Genomic DNA, 17,773 nt, shown 5'->3' on the forward strand with positions numbered 1-17,773 from the left:
ATGCTAGAAGAATACTTAAGACATCATGTTAGTGTTGACTGGAATTGCTGGAAGTGGCTCAACTGTGATAATTTACATAGAAGTTCTTCCGTAAGATTGAACCTATTTGAGGTGGCAACTAAACAACATCATCACATGCCTTTAGAGGTGTTTGCTAGAATATAGGCTACACATAGTATCAATGGCAAGAAATGCTTGAGGAAGCTAAAGAATTTTTTAAAAAGGCAACAAACAAATGAAAAAGTTTGTTGACAAAGAGAGGAGGCCCTTAAGAGTCTTAAGTGGGCAACAAAGTGTTGATAAAACCTATGTCACACATCTGGAAGGAGGTCGGTAGGAAGAGAGTATAGAAGGGCTTGATCCTTAAATATGATGATTTCTTCGAGGTGATAAAGAAGATTTGCGTGGTTGCATCTAAGGTTGAAGCCCTTGGATAGAAAGTTCATCCTTCTCTTCATTTGAGCTTCTTGAAGCCTTTTCATGAGGATTAAAATCCCTCTAAGGTGTGGTACACGTGTGCACCTTTGATGATTTGAAAGTAGTTTAAGAGAGAGATTTACAAGATCTTGGATCATTGAGCTGTGGGGGAAAACAAAAAGAATAAAAGGATTAGTCCATAGGAAGGGGACTCTAGAAGGAAAAATAGCTAGAAGAGGGACACAACCTTGTGGTAATTTGAAGAGAAAGAACATGAGTATTTGCTAGCTAAGTTGATGAGGGTGTTGACTCCACGTGGTGAGGGTGGTTTGTTAGTACCTTAACTAGGTTGATGTGGGACCAAGGCGTCATGTGATGACAACTTGTATTGGCTAGTGCCTATGGCATGTTGGGCGACATGTCATGTTCAAGACAAGATGACAAGCTAGGTGGCTAGTGAGGTTGAAGAGCATGTTAGTGCAAGGGGATAGGTGCTAGGTGGTGGCTTGGTGTTGACTCGAGGATGGCAGCACATGAGTGTGCACACGTAAGACATCACCTTGGTGGCTTGGCTCAATGAAAATTCAAGTGTGAGGTTTCCTTGAGTTGAGATTTTTCTTTCAAAGAGGATGCCTTGAGAAGGAGTTTTCAAATGGAAGAATATTTTACAGATTCTCTTTAATTTTAGAAAATCCATTATGCTTGCGGAGCACTTAAGATGTTTCTTCTTGTCAAAAGGGAAATGCTTAAAGTGCTTTTTAAGGAGGGAGTGACTCTCTCAATGGTCGTGATGGAGCATGAGTGGCAATGGTTATACCATACTAAAAGCATGAAATGGAGCCTAAAACATGAGGAAAGTGTAATGATGAGCCTTGTTAACACACACGTATGGGCTCAGTATCATCAATGTAGTGCAACCCATGAGCATAATGCCATGGGGCGCATTTGTTACACACAACATAAGCTATGCGTGCCTTAGATGGAATGAATTAACAAGGTTGACATGCATGAGCTAACGATACAATGAATACAGGTCATGAGGTAAGAGGATGGCTTTGTACTCAAGGGTAATGTCGTAGCAGGCATGTCCCTCAAGAGGGGGCATAGCATGAATAAGACTGCTTATACACATTAGTGGGTAGATTGACACATTTTCTTAGGAGCTTAACATGATACACTACTTGGTTTTGGTGAGAGATTAAGGAAGGATTGTGACACTAAGCCATGACAACTAGAGGCATAAATGAGTGACACCTTGACATTGAAGGAAAGCTAAGCACAGGGTTGTTGGTGCATTAAAGGGATGACACATAACATGAAATGGTGTAAATAGAAGTATTAAGGTGATATGATTCTTGAGCATGATATAGGTGATATGAGTAGAAGCAAACAATGTAACTATTGGATATGTGGCAATGACAAGTCATGAGAAGATCCACTACTCATATGTGAATGACATTAGTAGGCTAATTCCTAAAAAATGTGAGTAGAGGATCTTGCTTGGCCTTCTAACTCACTAAGTCAGGTTGTGGGCATCTTGTATCATTGAAGGCCTTGGTCCTTTTTTTTACACTCTTCATGTCGAACTATATTTTTCTAAATTTTTGAATTACAAAAATAACTCTAAATTTTTAAGTGAGACTTAATGTATTGGATTATAAATTCATGGACCTATAAATTTGTGGACTAAAGTCAATCCATGATAATTCTTTTATTTCTTCTCGATACACAACTATATCTTTTGAATTTCACAATTAGGTAAACATGATCTAAATCAAGTGAAGCATGAAACATTGGATTTGTCAATAAGTTTATTAATTTTTAGGAATAATTTGGAACTAAGAATCAATCCAATTACTATAATAAAAATTGGGACAAAATTAATTTTAAAATACCTTTTAATTAATTTGGTAATATATGTTTATATGTGATGAAAAGACTTTTATTTACATATTAAAAAAAATAAACTCTTTTGATTTGCATAAATCATTTTAAATAAAATCTTACAGATCTATTAAAATTTTAAAATAATAATATTTGTTTTTATAAAATTACAATCTATATCTTCACTAAAATATTGATATCATAGAATAAAATACAACTATATCTTCCCTAAAGTATTGATCATATTTTATAATATCTAATCCTACTACTATTTTTAGTTTTGAAATATTTTTATTTTTATTTTTATTTTTAATAAGGGTCGTGTTAAATTTAGTTTAATATTAATATAAATTATACTTACAATTTTTTTTTATTTTTTTAGCAAATTCAAAATTTAAAATACTTTTAAGATATATATTAAAATCAATGTGTTTTTTTTTTCAAAATAATCACTAAACTAGCATTTTCTTGATATATCAACGTCTAGGTTTTTTATTTTTTGTTTTTAATGTCAAAATTATAATCGAGTTAACAATAGTTTTAAGTTTAAAGTTAAAACCTAAGAGTTTCTTTGGTAACTTGTTCCAGAACATTTTTTGTTCTTTAGAAAAAAAAAACAAGAAAATACGTTTGACAACTACGAATTATTTTTTGTTCTTAGGGTGTTTTTAGAAAACATCTTTTAGTTGTTTTATATTATTTTCACTTGTTTTCTAAAAGCTATTTAAAAAAATAATTATATAAGTATGTAAAATGATTAAAAATAAAGTATTGATTATAAAATTATTTTTTAAAACATATTTGAAAATATGAAAAATAAGTTAAAAACATTTTAAGTTCTTAAACAAACTTTTATTTTACAAAACAGTATATAATAATTTTTAAACTATTTTTAAAAATAGTTATCAAACAAGTCTCAATTACTAATTGTGGTTTTATGGTAGGAAAGCGAAGTTTTGACCCAATATATCTTTTTTTTTTTTTAATTAACCAAAACATTTTTGGATGGAAAAAAAGCACCCAATATGGTATATTTGGGGCTGTGACACCCATGTTGGTTGAGTTATATTATTTTTCTATTAAATTTTTTTTTAAAAAAATAGAAAGTTGCTTTCTTGAAATTTTTCCTCCACTTTTGGATTTGCTATAAAAACACAATCATTAGTTGTTGTCCTAGTTTTCTAAAAAGAAAAAACTTTATCCATGGGTTACAATCGTGTATATCGTGTCTTTGATATGTTTGGTAAAATTTAATACTTATTACTTAATGATTTAAGTTAATTTTAAGTTAAATTATATTTTAGTTATTAATTTTAAATTTATTATTTAATTATTACTTTAAGTATTAATGTTATTTAATAAAATAAACTTAAAATTTATATTAAATATATTTATCCTTATAAATTATAACTAAAGTAAATGAGGTCGAATAACAATAAAAGTCGTGGAGTAGTAAAAGAGATCATGAAGATAATTAAAGCAAATGAGGATAAAAAGACAAAACAAAGATGTGAACTTAAGAATAAGTTTGTTTTTACTTATTACTTAAAACTAATTTTTACTTTTAAGTTATACTATTAAATTATCTTATCAAATGTACTTAATTTATTTAATAATTTAAATTAAATTATTAAATTGGTTTGCCAAACACTAGCTATAAGCGATGACCTCGTGCAAAGTGTTTAGTCATTTATGGAAGCATTTTAAAAGCCAAGTAGAGCCACCATGAGCCTAGAGGCATATACCATCATTGTCCCCCACCGCCTTTCCTAGCCCAAAAAAGAAAAAAACCTTTTTAAATGTTTATATTTTAGCTTTAATATAGTAGTTATGAATTTACAAATGATTATATAATTATTTAAAATATATATTATTTAATTTTTAATAATATTTTATTTTATTTAAATACTTGATATTTTATTAATTTTTTTTTTAATGATGAGCTATTATTTTATAGATAAGTTTTAAAAAAAATTTATCATTTTCAAGTAATTTATATTTAATTATTTAAAAAAATCCTAAAATTTTATTAGTGAAATTATTTATTTTATTAAAGTCTGCAGCAATTTTTTTTTTTAAATTATTGAAAAATTTCAATTCATTTTATTTGCTATTTTAAAATTCTTTTGATAATTTTTTTAATAAAACATAATTTTTTTAATCGATGTTTTAGGTAAAGGAGAGAGGTTAGCTTTGAGCTATTAAATTGCTATCAAGTTATAACTGAAAGCTGAGTTCTTGAGATACTAGTGTTAGATAGAGACTTTTACACGTGGCATGTGTTGATAGGTCTGTTTAGAGTTGTGAGTAATTGGAGCTGTATTTAAAAGAGGAATCTGTTAACATTCTTTCACGGTTGCCATGACAGACCATTCTTCTGGAACTTCTTTCGTTTAGCGATTTCTCTGACACCGATCTCCGCTCGATTCAAGGCGACTCGGTTAGGATTAGGGTTTTGGTTTTTACTCTTTTCGTTTGCACAGAGAGAGAGAGAGAGAGAGAGAGATGGCGTCGAGGAAGGTGAACTTGATGAGCTCCGATGGCGTGACGTTCGAAGTGGACGACATCGTGGCGTTGGAGTTGCAGACGATCAAGCACATGATCGAGGCCGGTTTTTCCGACGGCGCCATTCCTCTCCCGAACGTCACCAGCGGTATCCTTGCGATGGTGATCGAGTACTGCAAGATGCACGTGGAGAGTTCCAAGTCCGAGGATCGCAGCGCCGATGATAACCTCAAGGCCTGGGATGCCGAATTCGTCAAGGTTGATGTGGCTACTCTGTTTCATCTCATCATGGTGAGATTTTTTCCTTCTTTTTTATTTTTTCGGTTTTTGATTATCTTTATTTCTATTGCTTTGGTAAATTTCGCATGGACGTAATGAGGCTCGGGTTTCTTTTGTCGCTCTTCTTTGTGTGTCAAAATATGTTCTGTTGATTTCTAAGTTTTTGAGTGATAATCTTTCTGTGATTTCCTAGGGTTCTTTGCTCTAGTGTATACGTTGGGGAATAGTGAGGCTTTTGTTCCCAAAACTATAGTGGGTTTTAGTTGCTAGATTCTCTGTTTTGAATATGTACAGTTTTATCTCTCCAGTTGTAAAATTTCATGTCACTTTTGGTGATGTTGAAGTCCTTTTTTTCCCCCAAATATTCGTGTTTGGACTGTGCATTAATGGAACCTCGTCAATAGTTTGGTGATGCATGCATGGAACAATGACGTAGGGCATACCCTTTTAATGGTTGTATTTGGTTTTTGAATTGTAATCCAAGCCATTACAATTCTACTGTGTTATATTCCTGTATTGAGGTTGGTTAGCATGACAATTCTTATTTCTTGCTTCTTGAAATTATTTTTAAGAAATATTTGGAAACACAAGAAATAAGTTTGAGAATATTTTAAATTCCTAAGCAGACTTTTATTCCACAAAACATAAATAATTTTTTGAAAACTGTTTTAATAAATATTTTCAAACATGCCCTAAATGTTTTTAGTTGTTTTTTGTAGATTGTTTTGAGTCACGCTTGAAAATATGGAAAATACTTTGTAAACTTTTACATTGACATAAATGAATCATACCTTCGTGGAGAATAAGCCAAGAAAACTGTTTTCTATATTCGAGTTTCCAATCAAACTATCATTCTTGAAAACAATTGAGAACTGTTTTTAAAAAATGTTTCCAAACAAGTCTAGTCCTCTTTCACAGTGTACAAAATAGTGAGCAGATTTAGTAACAATATAGGGGTAACGCTTATCTTTACATTTGAGTTTACAAATTTGGAAATGAGTTTTGTTGTGCATTGATTTGTTTTATTTTTTGTTTTGACTTTTGATAGTGATGTGAACCACCTACTTCTTCTGTATAATATTTTTGGTTTTTTTTTTTTTCAGGCTGCCAATTATTTGAACATCCAGAGCTTGCTGGAGCTAACATGCCAGACAGTTGCAGACATGATGAAGGGAAAGTCCGTAGAGTACATACGCAAGACCTTCAACATTACAAATGATTACACTCCAGAGGAGGAGGAAGAGATCCGTCGGGAATTCCCCTGGGTTTTTGAATGAGAAACCGAAGGGTACATTTGGAAGGATTTGAATGATGCGGTTTACGAAATTCGATTTGGATTCATGGAGCTGACTTTGTCGACCGGGGTCTTATAGACTCTGAAATGTAAATAATAGTTGTTGGATTCGTGGTGTTGTGGCCTTTGCAACAGCTACCAACATCATTTGATTCCCCAGTTCTATGATGACTTTCTTTTTCTAGACCCTGCATTTCTTGCTTCACCAGTTTATTTTGTGAATTGAGTATATTTTTAGGATGCTTTGTGAGTGATAAGCTGCTGGCACTGGAAAGCTCTGCAGTAAGTGTGGCTTGTGAAGGCAAGCAGGATATAATGAAACAGAATGACAGGTGAGTTTAGGAACAGATGGTGGGAAAGGGAAGCCATATCTTAGAAAGTGAAACAGAATTGCTCTGTTGAAAGGGCTATAAAATCTGGAACATAGACAGTTGTGAAAGGCACGCGTGCTTGTGCTTCCCAAGCTATAGTGCTTGAAGAAGTGTGCTTCTTGTTAGAGAGGTGCTCCATCTACTTCATTTTTCTTTTTTTTTAAACAATTTTGTTTTATTTTTCCTTTTCAAATATTTTTAAACCATTTTTATTCTTATTAAACTTTTTGTTGCCTGGATGGGGGTTTGGATTTATTTATATCTTATAATATTGCTATGTATTTTTAGTTGCATTCACCTTGCTAAGGCGTCTGCCGTATTGCACTTGCACTTGAAATCTAGCACCTTGCATTCCACTAATGATCCCGGAGACTTCACTTGGTCTCGGCACATAAATCGAAGTCTATTTCATCTCAAAAGGTGGTGCTTGTTTTGTTACTTAATTCTAAATAAAACCTTAATGCTTAATAGTGTTAAATATTAAGTTGTTTGTTTTTATGATATTTTATTTCTATTAAGTATTAAAAAGTAAAGAAAAACTAATATGTTATTTTTTCTATTTAGAAAAAGCTACATATTTTGGCTTTTTCTATTTAATAAAAAGTTTGTAATAAGTTATGAAAAAATAGAAAAACAAACAACCTAAATTCTAAAAACAAATTACTTTCAGCAAAAAACCAAAAAAACAAATACCACCTGAGTCGTTTACATGAGTTCACTGCCAAAAGCAAATATACATCCCATAGATTACAACTTGCTCAAATCATAATTTATGGTCTGCATGTTCCTTTTGCAGCTAGAAAAATGACTTCCTAACGCCCAATTGGCAATTGGGAAATCACTGACATCTGGTGACCTATTTAATGCTTTTCCTCAAGCTGCTTTGGTTGCCTTTATAAAACAAACTACCAGTCTATCATCACTAGAGCTAACAAAGCTTACCTTTGTATCATGTTGTAAGCATATTTCACGAAACAACATAGTAACCATGAAAAAAAGGACTAGAGGAACTATGGAAAATATCAATATGAGTTCCTGAAGAATTTTGGTCAAATAATGCTTTCAAGTTTCGAGTTGCTACCTTGAAAGAGAGAGCCAAATGCAGCCAGAAATCATGGAGTACTTCATCTACACAAAATGAATTACACTGAAAAAAACAAAATCATAGAGGAGGTTTAAAACACATGGTATGACTTTTAGAGATGCCGGCCAATAGATTAGAATGGATCATTTGGGTTCCAAATTCATGTTAACCCATGTAAACTACAAAAAGCCCCTGCTGACTAACTCAAATAGATACTGAAGCAAACAAATTCTGCTTCAAAACCAGGTTTTCAACCAGATATATGGCAAATCAAAGTATCATCCAAAGCTACAATTCAATCAGTAAAAAAATTGATTATGAATGATTCAAGATGTTTATTGCGCTTAGCATCAATAAACTTGCTTAACACCTCATTTCTCTTCTGCAGCAGTAGTTATTAATGAGGACAAGCCGGGTCACCGAGGCACTTCATCCATCATGTTCATGTCCTGTATTCCCTGGGTGGGAGAGAGAGCATATGCTGTCAATTTGAGTTTCATCCACTTTCTTACTGCTTATTTGATGTGAATTCTTTGCTTAGGCCATTAAAGAATGATCTCACCTTAGCAACATCACCCTCATCCTCATAATCCTCTTTGCATGTAATGGCAAAAGAGACTAGCCTTTCAAGTCCTGTTAAGTGGTGGATGTAGTGAACCAATGCTCCACAAATATTAACTCTGAACCAGTTCACCCCTCATTGTGTTTACCTCCATTCCCTGTTGCCATTTTTCTCCCAGTTTGAACTCATGAACAATTTCTTTCAAGTCTGCAAGATTACAACCAGGCATTTGTTTAATACCTCTTTCCTTCACCATCTTTTTCACCCTAGCAACATCCTCCCATCGGCCTGCCACAGCATAGACATTAAGTAACAATCTGTAGTATGAGATATTTTGGGGCTCCGATTCAATCAAGTAAGTTGCAATTCTTTCTCCCAAAAACACTTCTCCTTGGAAACGACAAGAACTAAGCAAACCAGCCCAGAACGATGATTCCCATGACAAATCCTCATCCTCCTCGGGCATGCTCCTTAAGATTTCCTCGGCCTCTTGAACTAGCCCAACTCCAGCAAAGAGATTAGCCATGCACCAATAATGTGCAAAATTGGGTTTTATGTGAAATGTATTAATCATTTGGCTGTAGTAACTTCTTCCCTCAGCCAACAGTCCTTCACGAGCACAAGCACATAAAACACCAATGAAAGTAATTTCATCTGGGATAAGTCCTTGCCCTTCAATTCTCTTTATACCCTTGTCCAGGTTGATCTCTCCATCTTCTGATCGTATCCCATCCACCATTTCTTCAAATAGTTTAAGTCCATCTTCAGCATTTCCATGAATGCAATGCCCCAAAATCATTGCATTCCAGCAAACCAAATTCCTCTTTGTCATCCTGTCATAAACTACACGAGCTACATCCACCCTTTCACATTTACTGTACATATCAATCAGAGCAGTGTCTAGAATTAAACTCGACTTCAAGAAGGTCCTGATAAGAACCCCGTGAATGGATCTTCCTTCCTTCAGTCTCGCAGACCGACAGCACGCAGTAAGCACACTCACCATAGTCGTTTCACCCCCTCTCAATCCTGCATTGGCCATTTCTCTGAATAACTTCAATGCACATCCAGGGTTCCCACCTTTCAAATAACCGCCCATCATTATATTCCAAGAAACCGCATTTCTCTCAGGCATTGCGTCAAATAACCTGTGTGCAAGAACCAAATGACCAAGTTTCGCATACGCATCTATAATCGAATTCCAAGACACCAAATCCCTCTTAGACATTTCACCAAACACCTTCTCAGCGCATTCAACAACCCCACAACAACCATACATGTGAACCATTGAGTTCTGTACATCCAATACATTGTCAACACCATTCTTAATAGCTTGCCCATGAAGCTTCTCTCCATATTCAACACAACCCATCTTCCGACAACAACTAAACAGTGGAGGGAAAGTGAAACTATTGCACATAAATCCGTTTCTCAGCGTTTCGAAATAGAATACCAGAGCTTGATGAGCCACAGAACTAATGGAGTAAGCCTTGATTACAGCATTGACACAAACGGTATCGGGTGAATCGATGCTGCGGAAAATCAAGATAGTGTAATTGACATCGGCGTAATCTGCAGAGACCTTCAAAACTTTGCTGGCAACAAAGGGTTTGCGAAAGAGACCAGAAATGATTAAATAGGCTTGGATTTGAGAGAGCTGTCTCATGTTCCGACATGTCTTGAGGAGGGCAAGGCAAGAATTGGAGCGAGAGATTTTTCTACCTTCAGTAGAAGAGCAAAACAAAGAAGAAGAGATGTTGGGTTTGGAGGAGACCATCGTGGGATGAGAGAGAATGGAACTTCTGAAGCGAAAGAGTTCTCGAATGGAGATTCTTGCCATTCATATGTAACTGGGTTTTGATTGATTCTTGTATTCGATTCGATTTCCGCCATCGAAGCTCATTCCGCTCTGTCGCCTCCCACTATCTGCCCGGTCTTTCAAGTCTTGCTCCGAAGACGCAAGGCTGGAAACGACGTCGTTGAGGACAATTAACGCTGTCCTAAAGTCTTAACTAAAAACGACGCCGTTTGGACTCTCTTTGTGATTTATCCGTCGACCAGGCAGCAAAACCCTACCAAGGAAATAAACAAAACAAGAAATGAAATGGTGAGAGTGAGCAGGGTGCTTCTGAGAGATGCCAGGGTTGGAATCAACAAGACTCTCTCTGAGATACTTGTTTGCCCACTATCCAAGCAACCATTAAGGTCGGTTATTTTCAGAAAAGCCCTAAACTCTTTTTCACAATTTTTTTTTTTTAAATAAAATAAATAAGGACTTTTTTTTTTTTTTTTTTTTTTTTTTTTTTTTTTTTATCGCAGAGTATGCGAGGAATCAGGTTCTTTGATCAGTGATGCCATTGGCGTTTCTTATCCTGTGAGTTTTAATTCTTAAATCTCTTTAGTTTCACTTCAATTTCAATTGCAATTTTGTTATGTATATGTATTGAAATTGAGAAAATATAGGTATGCATGTATCTTCAATGTTTTTGCTTCTAATGTATGACTGAAATGTTTCAGATATGGGTTTCTCGTCTGAATTGGCTTGGTCGAATAATTTATCCTTATATTTGGTTATGGTGTTTTGGGATGTGAAGTTTTTATTTTCTGTAAGTGACATAAGGCTATGAAAAATCCATGTTCCCAAGTTGTGCAAATTTTGCTAGAATTGCCTTCAATTTCGAATACTTAGGCTGTCTTTGGACCATGAAAGTGCTTTTAGAGGAAGAAAACTAAAAGCTCATATTTGTTTTACTGCTGAGAACAGGAAGAAAAATCAAATATGATAAATATTAGTTAGAAACTAATGCATTTTCCAATTCTTTGTTCTTTATATAAGAGAGAAAAAAATAAGAGAAATAAACTTGGAGAAACATTTGATCATAAATTATTAAATTTTTAAAACATTTCTATTTTCAATTTTATGTTGATCTTTCTTTGCTCTTGCTTTCCTCTTTGTTTTCTTTCCATTTTACTTTCCTTCAAAAGTTTTGCGATCCAATTAGAACCTTAGGCTATGTTTGGTTCCTTGAAAGTTGTAAGAAAAAAATGTTGAGAAAAATGATTTTCATATACTTAAATGCCATGAAAAAAGGTGGGGAAAAAAATCACTAGGAAAAGAGGAGGGAAAATGCTAAAAGATTTTCCTTCCCATTTTTCTTAAAAAATGTGAGGAAAGTTCGATCCCTCAACTTTTCTTTGGATAATCAAACAAGAGATTTTTTTTTTTTTTTTAACCATTTTCTTTCTTTATAGTTTTTCTCCCTATTTTCTTTGCCTTGAATTTTCTAGGAACCCAACATAGCCTGAACGAATTGTTTAACTTTTCTTTGAGCTATGCTGATGATATAAACCACATTCCTTAAGTGCTGCTGATGCATTGTGGTGTGAGGGGAGAGCTACTCTTACCCTTACCAATGGGGATGAGTCCTTCAAGGTGTATTCAAGAAAAAGAAGGAAGGGTCACAAAGTGGGGTCTTTCTCTACCAAGGTATCAAATAAACCCCTATGTAAAAACAAATGCCAACACTCCTCATCTTGTGAATGGGGGAGATACTAATCAGCAATCATCGAGTGCGGCTAAGGGACAGTTTACTAAAGGAAAACTCCCATGGATGTTGCTAAAAAAGGGTTAGTACAACTCCATTATACTATTAGTGTGGGAGACATAGTCATTATGTTGTTGTCTGTCTAAGTAAAGGGCTACATTTCTATATTGAAGAATCAAAACCTGAACCCAAAGTTAATCCAAAGGAAGCTGAGAGCCATAAAAAAGAGCAACTAGAAGAAGAAGGTGATTATTATGATGCTTTAACTGAAGGTCATAGCGATGTAATGCAACATCTATTGTTTGCTCTAATAGAAAAAGAGGAAGAAGTTGACAACAAACTAACATCTTCCACACTTGTGTTTTTTGCCAAGGAACATTATGCTCCTTAACTATTGATGGGGGAAGTAGTTCAAATATAGCTTTATAAGAACTTGTTCAAAAGCTTAATATGAAATAAAATCCATATTGAGTAGCATGAGTGGATGATACATTTGTTTTGGTAAGCTTTCGTTGTTTGGTTACATTCCTTGTTATGCCAATAAAAGTTGCCCATATCTTGCTTGGAAGATAGTGGCTTTTTGATCAAAGAGTGCAAGATGATGACTCCCCATATGCTTAAACTCTTGAGCACAACAAACATAAGAAGATTCTCCATCCAATGAAGGAAGTTCTACCAATTAAGAAGTGATACAATAAGGAAAAGGTGCTTACTATGCATGAATTTGAAAAAGAAAGTATGGAGACTAATATTGTTCTTCCTTAAATGACTTTTGTTGTGAATAAGCTTAAAGAAAAAAGTAAGGAATTTTTGGTTGAAGTGAAAAACATCCTTACTGATTTTTCAGGCGAATACCCTGAAGAATTGCTTAATAAGCTTCCTTGACTGCATGATACACAGCATGCTATTGATCTAGTTCTTGGTACGTCATCACCAAATTTACCAATTTACTCAATAAGCCCAACAAAGCATGCAGAGTTGAAGAGATTGGTTGATGAGTTATTTGTTAAAGGATTTATTCAAGAAAGCTTGAGTCCTTGTGGTGTTCCTACTTCATCCTAACAAGGATAGATCATGGTGAATGTGTGTGGATGGTCATACGATTAATAAGATTACAATCAAGCGTCAATTTCCTATTCTGAGGCTTAACATTATGCTAGATATGTTAGCAAGATCTATGATCTTCTCAAAGATTGATTTAGAAGGTGGGTATCACCAAATATGTATTCGGTTAGATGACAAATGGAAAACATTTAAAACCAAGGATGTACCATATGAAGGGTTAGTCATACCCTTTGGATTAAAATGCACCTTTGGGCAATTTATGACTCAGGTATTGTGCTCTTTTATTGGGAAATTTGTAGTTAATTTTGATGATATTCTTATTTATAGTTGATCACATTAAGAGCATGAAAAACGCTCAAGGCAAGTAATGTAGACTATTAAGGCTAGAAAGTTTGATATTAATTTGAAAAAATGCACTTTCATGAGCCCTACTTGGATTTGTCATATCTTCCAAAGGAATCACAGCTGATTTGGAAAAGACTAAAGCTATCCTTAATTGGCCAGTGCCTACAAGGGAAAGTTTTCATGGGTAGGTCACATTCCACTGATTTTTTATTCGAAATTTCAGCACTATTATGGCCCCAGCTGCATAGTGCATGAAATTTGGTCCATTTATTTAGACCAAGGCAGCAAGCAAGGCAATTGAGGAAATCAAGACTAAGTTGGCTTGTAATGCATCCCATGTGGGGATTGGAGCAATTCTTATCCAAGAAGGACACTCCATGACTTACTTTAATAAGAAACTCAGAAACTCAATGAAGTAAAGAAATACTCCACATCTTATATTGTGTTTTATGAAGTGGTGCAAACAGTTTGACATTGGCAGTATTATCTTAGTCATGGAGAGTCTGTTTTGTAATTTGATCATGAAGCCTTGCGATACCTTAATTCCCAAAAGAAATTTGATAGTTGATCTGCAAAATGGAGTGAATTTCTTCAATCATTCACCTTCCATTTAAAGAATTGTGCAGAGTTCAGAATAAAGTAGCTGAGATGCTCTTCTTTTGGTGAACATGTCAGCCACTATGACTGGATTTGAGGAAATTGAAGCATTGTTATCCTGATTTTGGAACTGTTTAGGCCTTTCTTTTGAATGATTCAGAAGTACCACATGCTGATTCCTAGATTTTAGATGGGTGCTAGTTTTATAAAAATAATGATCATGTAATATGGGAAGTCCATGGAGGACATGTGAGGGCACATGTTTTGATAAATAAGACTATTATTTTGGTGGTGGATTGATTCTTTTCGCTTAGCTTGAAGAAGGATGTTTATAAGGTTATCAAACAAAGTCCAGCATGCCAGTTGGGAAAAGGTTTTAAGCAAAATGCGTGTTTATATAAACCCTTACCTATTCTAACTAGACCTTGGGAAGATTTAAGCTTGGATTTTGTAGTTGAATTACCAAGGAAACAACCCAATTTTGATTCTATATTTGTTATGGTTTACCGATTTTCAAAGATGACACATTTTATACCATTTAAGAAGGCTTCATACACTTCTTATGTGGCTAACTTGTTTCCTAAAGAGGTAGTTCAGTTACACAGACTTCCAACTTCTATTGTTTCTCATCACGATGTCAAATTTGTGAGTTACTTTTGGAAGACCTTATGGACCAAATTAGGCATTCAATTGAAAATTTCAAGCTTATTCTATCCACATGGTGATGACCAAATAGAAGTTGTCAATTGCAACCTTAGTAATCTCTTAAGATGTCTTGTGAAGGACTAACTGAAAAGTTGGGACAACATCCTACCACAAGTTGAATTTGCTTAAAGTAGTGCCACTAATTGCACTATTGGGTATTCTCCTTTTGAGGTTGCATGTGAGTTAAAGCTTAAGCAACCCATTGTTCTTCTACCAGTGCCTAATTCATTTCACATCAATGAGGAAGGTCCTTTTGCCCAATATATCCGGAACATATATAAAGAGGTGTGAGAAAATATTAAGACTAACAATAAAAATTATGGAGGTAGTAGATATGCATCGAAAGTTTATTCAATTTAAGATGGTGATCTAGTAATAATTTGTTTATGTTCAGAAAGGTTTCGGTTTGGCACATCAAAAACTTCTCTTAAAGAAAGTTGGCCCACTCCGAGTGATAAAGCACATGGGTGAAAATGCTTATTTGCTATAACTTCTCTTAGAATTGCTTTTCAATCCATATTTAATGTGGAAGATTTGCTTGCATATCATGGTCATTTAGAAAATGTGAGTGTGGACATTGATATTTAACTACCACCTTGCTGTAAACAAAATAACGAGATTGAGAATGTTCTTGAAGATCAAATTGTATCAACTTGTCAAGGAGGCAGATGGCAGAAAATTTTGGTAAAATGTTGAAACAAACCACACTCAAAGAATACTTGGTTTTTTATGGCCACTGATTTTAGAAGATTGATCCTGACCTTTATGAGTTTTATCAAGCATTCAACTTGACAGAGTTGAGTTCTTTCAAATGGGGGGAGAGGAGTTGGTGGGGATAAGTCCTTTGGGGTGTATTCAAGAAAAAAAAGAAAAAAGGAAAGTTTTAGAATTTTTCTTAAAAAATAATTTCTATTTTCTAAAATAATCTTTTTGTTCTTAAGTTTCTATTTTGAGTCCTTAGAATTTAAAAGTATTCTTTATTAGAAATTTTACAACAAGAAGTTTCTATAAAGTAAATTTCTAATTCTGAAATGGAGGTTTCTGATTTATTTTGATTTTTTTGGAAGATATAATAATTTTAAGAAAGAAATAAGAGAATTAGTTACTATATCAGTTAGATTGATGTAAAATGTGATTAATGAAGTATTGATGATCAATAATATTAATCTTTTCTTTGCATACCTTGTTATTTTCAATAATGAGGCTCCATTGATTTTCTTTTAAATTAGACTCCATTGATTTTCTCTTAAATGAGATTCTTAGAAGGCCTTAGTGAGATTCTAAATTTCCTTTCTCTTCTTCTTTATCTTTCTTTATATTTTATTTTACTTTTCCTCGCTACCATAATTTTTTTCATTCCTTAAACCCTAAAAGATTGAAACCTAGGCACTTATTTGGTTATAGACAACCATCCTTGGGTTGTCCTACATCTAAATAGATTTTATTTCTCATGCTTATTTGTTTAATAGGTAGTGGATGGAATCCCTTCCCTGGTGCCAAAGGATGGCAAGATACTTGCAGCTGATGACATTGAAAAACCAGACAGTGATGTGGCTTCGGATTCTGCCAACAAGGAATATCAAAGTGGTACTCTCTAGCTGAATTTTGGAACATGAAATCTAATGCATCATCAAGAAGAGGATTTTCTTGGTGGGTTATGACAATAGTCTGACATATTTGTTTCAGTTGGACAATCTCTTTCAACAGATGCACTATTCTTTCCAAGAGCAAGTGGAAGATCACAGTCAATTGAACAGTTTAAATGTCAATTGTTACTTCAAATCCTATATTTCTAATTAATCTAGTGAATAATTTATCAGCACTTCAGTGCATCTTCAGCTGGAACCTTTTACAGATTAAATATGTTTGAGGTAGATAATGTTTCAAGTGGAGTGATTCTGTACTACTAAATTACTCTTGTATCTGCTCTATACATTGAGGGTTTATGTTGTTAGGTTGGGAAATATTGCTTTCTGTTTCTTGTCTCTGTTGAGCGTGCTTTTTTCCTAGAAACAGCTATAAAATTTTATCTGTTGAGGTTTCTTCAGGTAGCTTTGTGCTGCAATTTAATCAAGTCCTAGAAGGTTAATTTTTGTTCTCTTCCCAGTTGTAGGAAAATACCACCAGCCATCCTGTATTTTTGCCTCTAAATCTCATCACAACTGAAAATTCCTGAATTTGAGTCTCAATGACAGCATCTTGAGGCTCAACCTTGAGGATTACATGCAATACATGAGGGTTTGTATTCTGCCCAGCTTAAGTTCATTGTGTACATGCATCTCATAGACTTGCAGTTTGCTAAAGAAGATTGTACCAAATCAACTGGTTAAATGACCACCTTCTTGATATGGGTTTTCTTTATATCTTTTCCCTGCTAAATTACCATCTAAGCTGCTATGTAAATTGTCTAGTTATGAAATCCTTGGTTCACCTGATAAATTTATATAGAATGTAAATGTCTGATAAGGATGTCCAAGTTTCCTATCGGTAGACTCCTTATCAACCATATGCCACATTTCTTGATTCTCCTGAAATGTAGCCTAATGAAGAACTGAACTGTGTATCCTCTATGTATTTATTACCTGATATATTCTCATTAGATCCTCTTAAAGAGATTGGGAATAGTACAATTATCAGTGCTAAAATCATCTCGGAGCTTAAATCTTATGGTGGCTTCCCTCTGAAATGAACTTTGTATGCTTATTGTAAAAGTGGAAAATCAGGTTAGTTGAAGATTTACCTGGCAAAAACTTGATTATGGATGAAGCCTCTATTTATGTGGTCAGCCCTTGACTATGTTGCTTATGTGCAACCAAAGAACCCTTCCCCTTTAAACCTTTCACCAAAGCTTTCTGCAAGTGATGCTTTCTTTGTGGCCCTTTCCAAGAAAATTTCTGATTTTTCTTTCCCATGACTTTCTGCATGAGCATCTAGTCTGAGATGGGAGGGTTTCTTAGCCAGTTTTGTATCACTAAGGCTTTTGGACTGTGAAAATCCAAGGGATTAGGTGCTGCACGGCCAATTATATTTTGGGCTGATGAAGCAGTGGAAAGTTGAAACTTGAGATTCGAATGGCTATAGCTCTTCTATGAAAGCTATCATGCATCTATCCTTCTTCCT

General features: G+C 34.3%; 3 protein-coding genes across 4 annotated transcripts; 2 read left to right on the plus strand and 1 right to left on the minus strand.

The window, feature by feature from the left end:
* Positions 1-4,669: 4,669 nt before the first annotated feature.
* Positions 4,670-6,572, plus strand: LOC117913453 (SKP1-like protein 1A). Its single transcript, XM_034828435.1, has 2 exons — positions 4,670-5,097; positions 6,189-6,572. The coding sequence occupies exons 1-2, from the start codon at positions 4,807-4,809 to the stop codon at positions 6,360-6,362; spliced, it is 465 nt and encodes a 154-aa protein (XP_034684326.1). The 5' UTR covers positions 4,670-4,806; the 3' UTR covers positions 6,363-6,572.
* A 1,368-nt stretch (positions 6,573-7,940) lies between these two features.
* On the minus strand, positions 7,941-10,347 carry LOC117912961 (pentatricopeptide repeat-containing protein At3g51320). The gene has a single exon (XM_034827783.1). The coding sequence runs from the start codon at positions 10,234-10,236 to the stop codon at positions 8,509-8,511; it is 1,728 nt and encodes a 575-aa protein (XP_034683674.1). The 5' UTR covers positions 10,237-10,347; the 3' UTR covers positions 7,941-8,508.
* Positions 10,348-10,426: 79 nt separating this feature from the next.
* On the plus strand, positions 10,427-16,695 carry LOC117912962 (UPF0434 protein msl4429). Of its 2 annotated transcripts, none has more exons than XM_034827784.1 (4): positions 10,427-10,601; positions 10,716-10,770; positions 16,123-16,240; positions 16,340-16,695. In XM_034827784.1, exons 1-4 carry the CDS (start codon positions 10,501-10,503, stop codon positions 16,447-16,449), a joined length of 384 nt encoding a protein of 127 aa, XP_034683675.1. In that variant the 5' UTR covers positions 10,427-10,500; the 3' UTR covers positions 16,450-16,695. The 2 variants fall into 2 exon arrangements, with proteins under 2 accessions (XP_034683675.1, XP_034683676.1); XM_034827785.1 differs by having other exon boundaries at positions 16,123-16,237.
* Positions 16,696-17,773: the final 1,078 nt, after the last annotated feature.

This window comes from Vitis riparia, chromosome 4, assembly GCF_004353265.1.
Source record: "Vitis riparia cultivar Riparia Gloire de Montpellier isolate 1030 chromosome 4, EGFV_Vit.rip_1.0, whole genome shotgun sequence".
Lineage (NCBI taxonomy): Eukaryota > Viridiplantae > Streptophyta > Magnoliopsida > Vitales > Vitaceae > Vitis > Vitis riparia.

Coding starts and splice junctions, on each gene's coding strand:
- LOC117913453 (XM_034828435.1), top strand. CDS start 4,807: ATGGCGTCGAGGAAGGTGAACTTGATGAGCTCCGATGGCGTGACGTTC. Junction 5,098..6,188: donor CTCTGTTTCATCTCATCATG/GTGAGATTTTTT, acceptor TTTTTTTTTCAG/GCTGCCAATTATTTGAACAT.
- LOC117912961 (XM_034827783.1), bottom strand. CDS start 10,236: ATGGCAAGAATCTCCATTCGAGAACTCTTTCGCTTCAGAAGTTCCATT.
- LOC117912962 (XM_034827784.1), top strand. CDS start 10,501: ATGGTGAGAGTGAGCAGGGTGCTTCTGAGAGATGCCAGGGTTGGAATC. Junction 10,771..16,122: donor CCATTGGCGTTTCTTATCCT/GTGAGTTTTAAT, acceptor TTTGTTTAATAG/GTAGTGGATGGAATCCCTTC. Junction 16,241..16,339: donor CAACAAGGAATATCAAAGTG/GTACTCTCTAGC, acceptor TATTTGTTTCAG/TTGGACAATCTCTTTCAACA.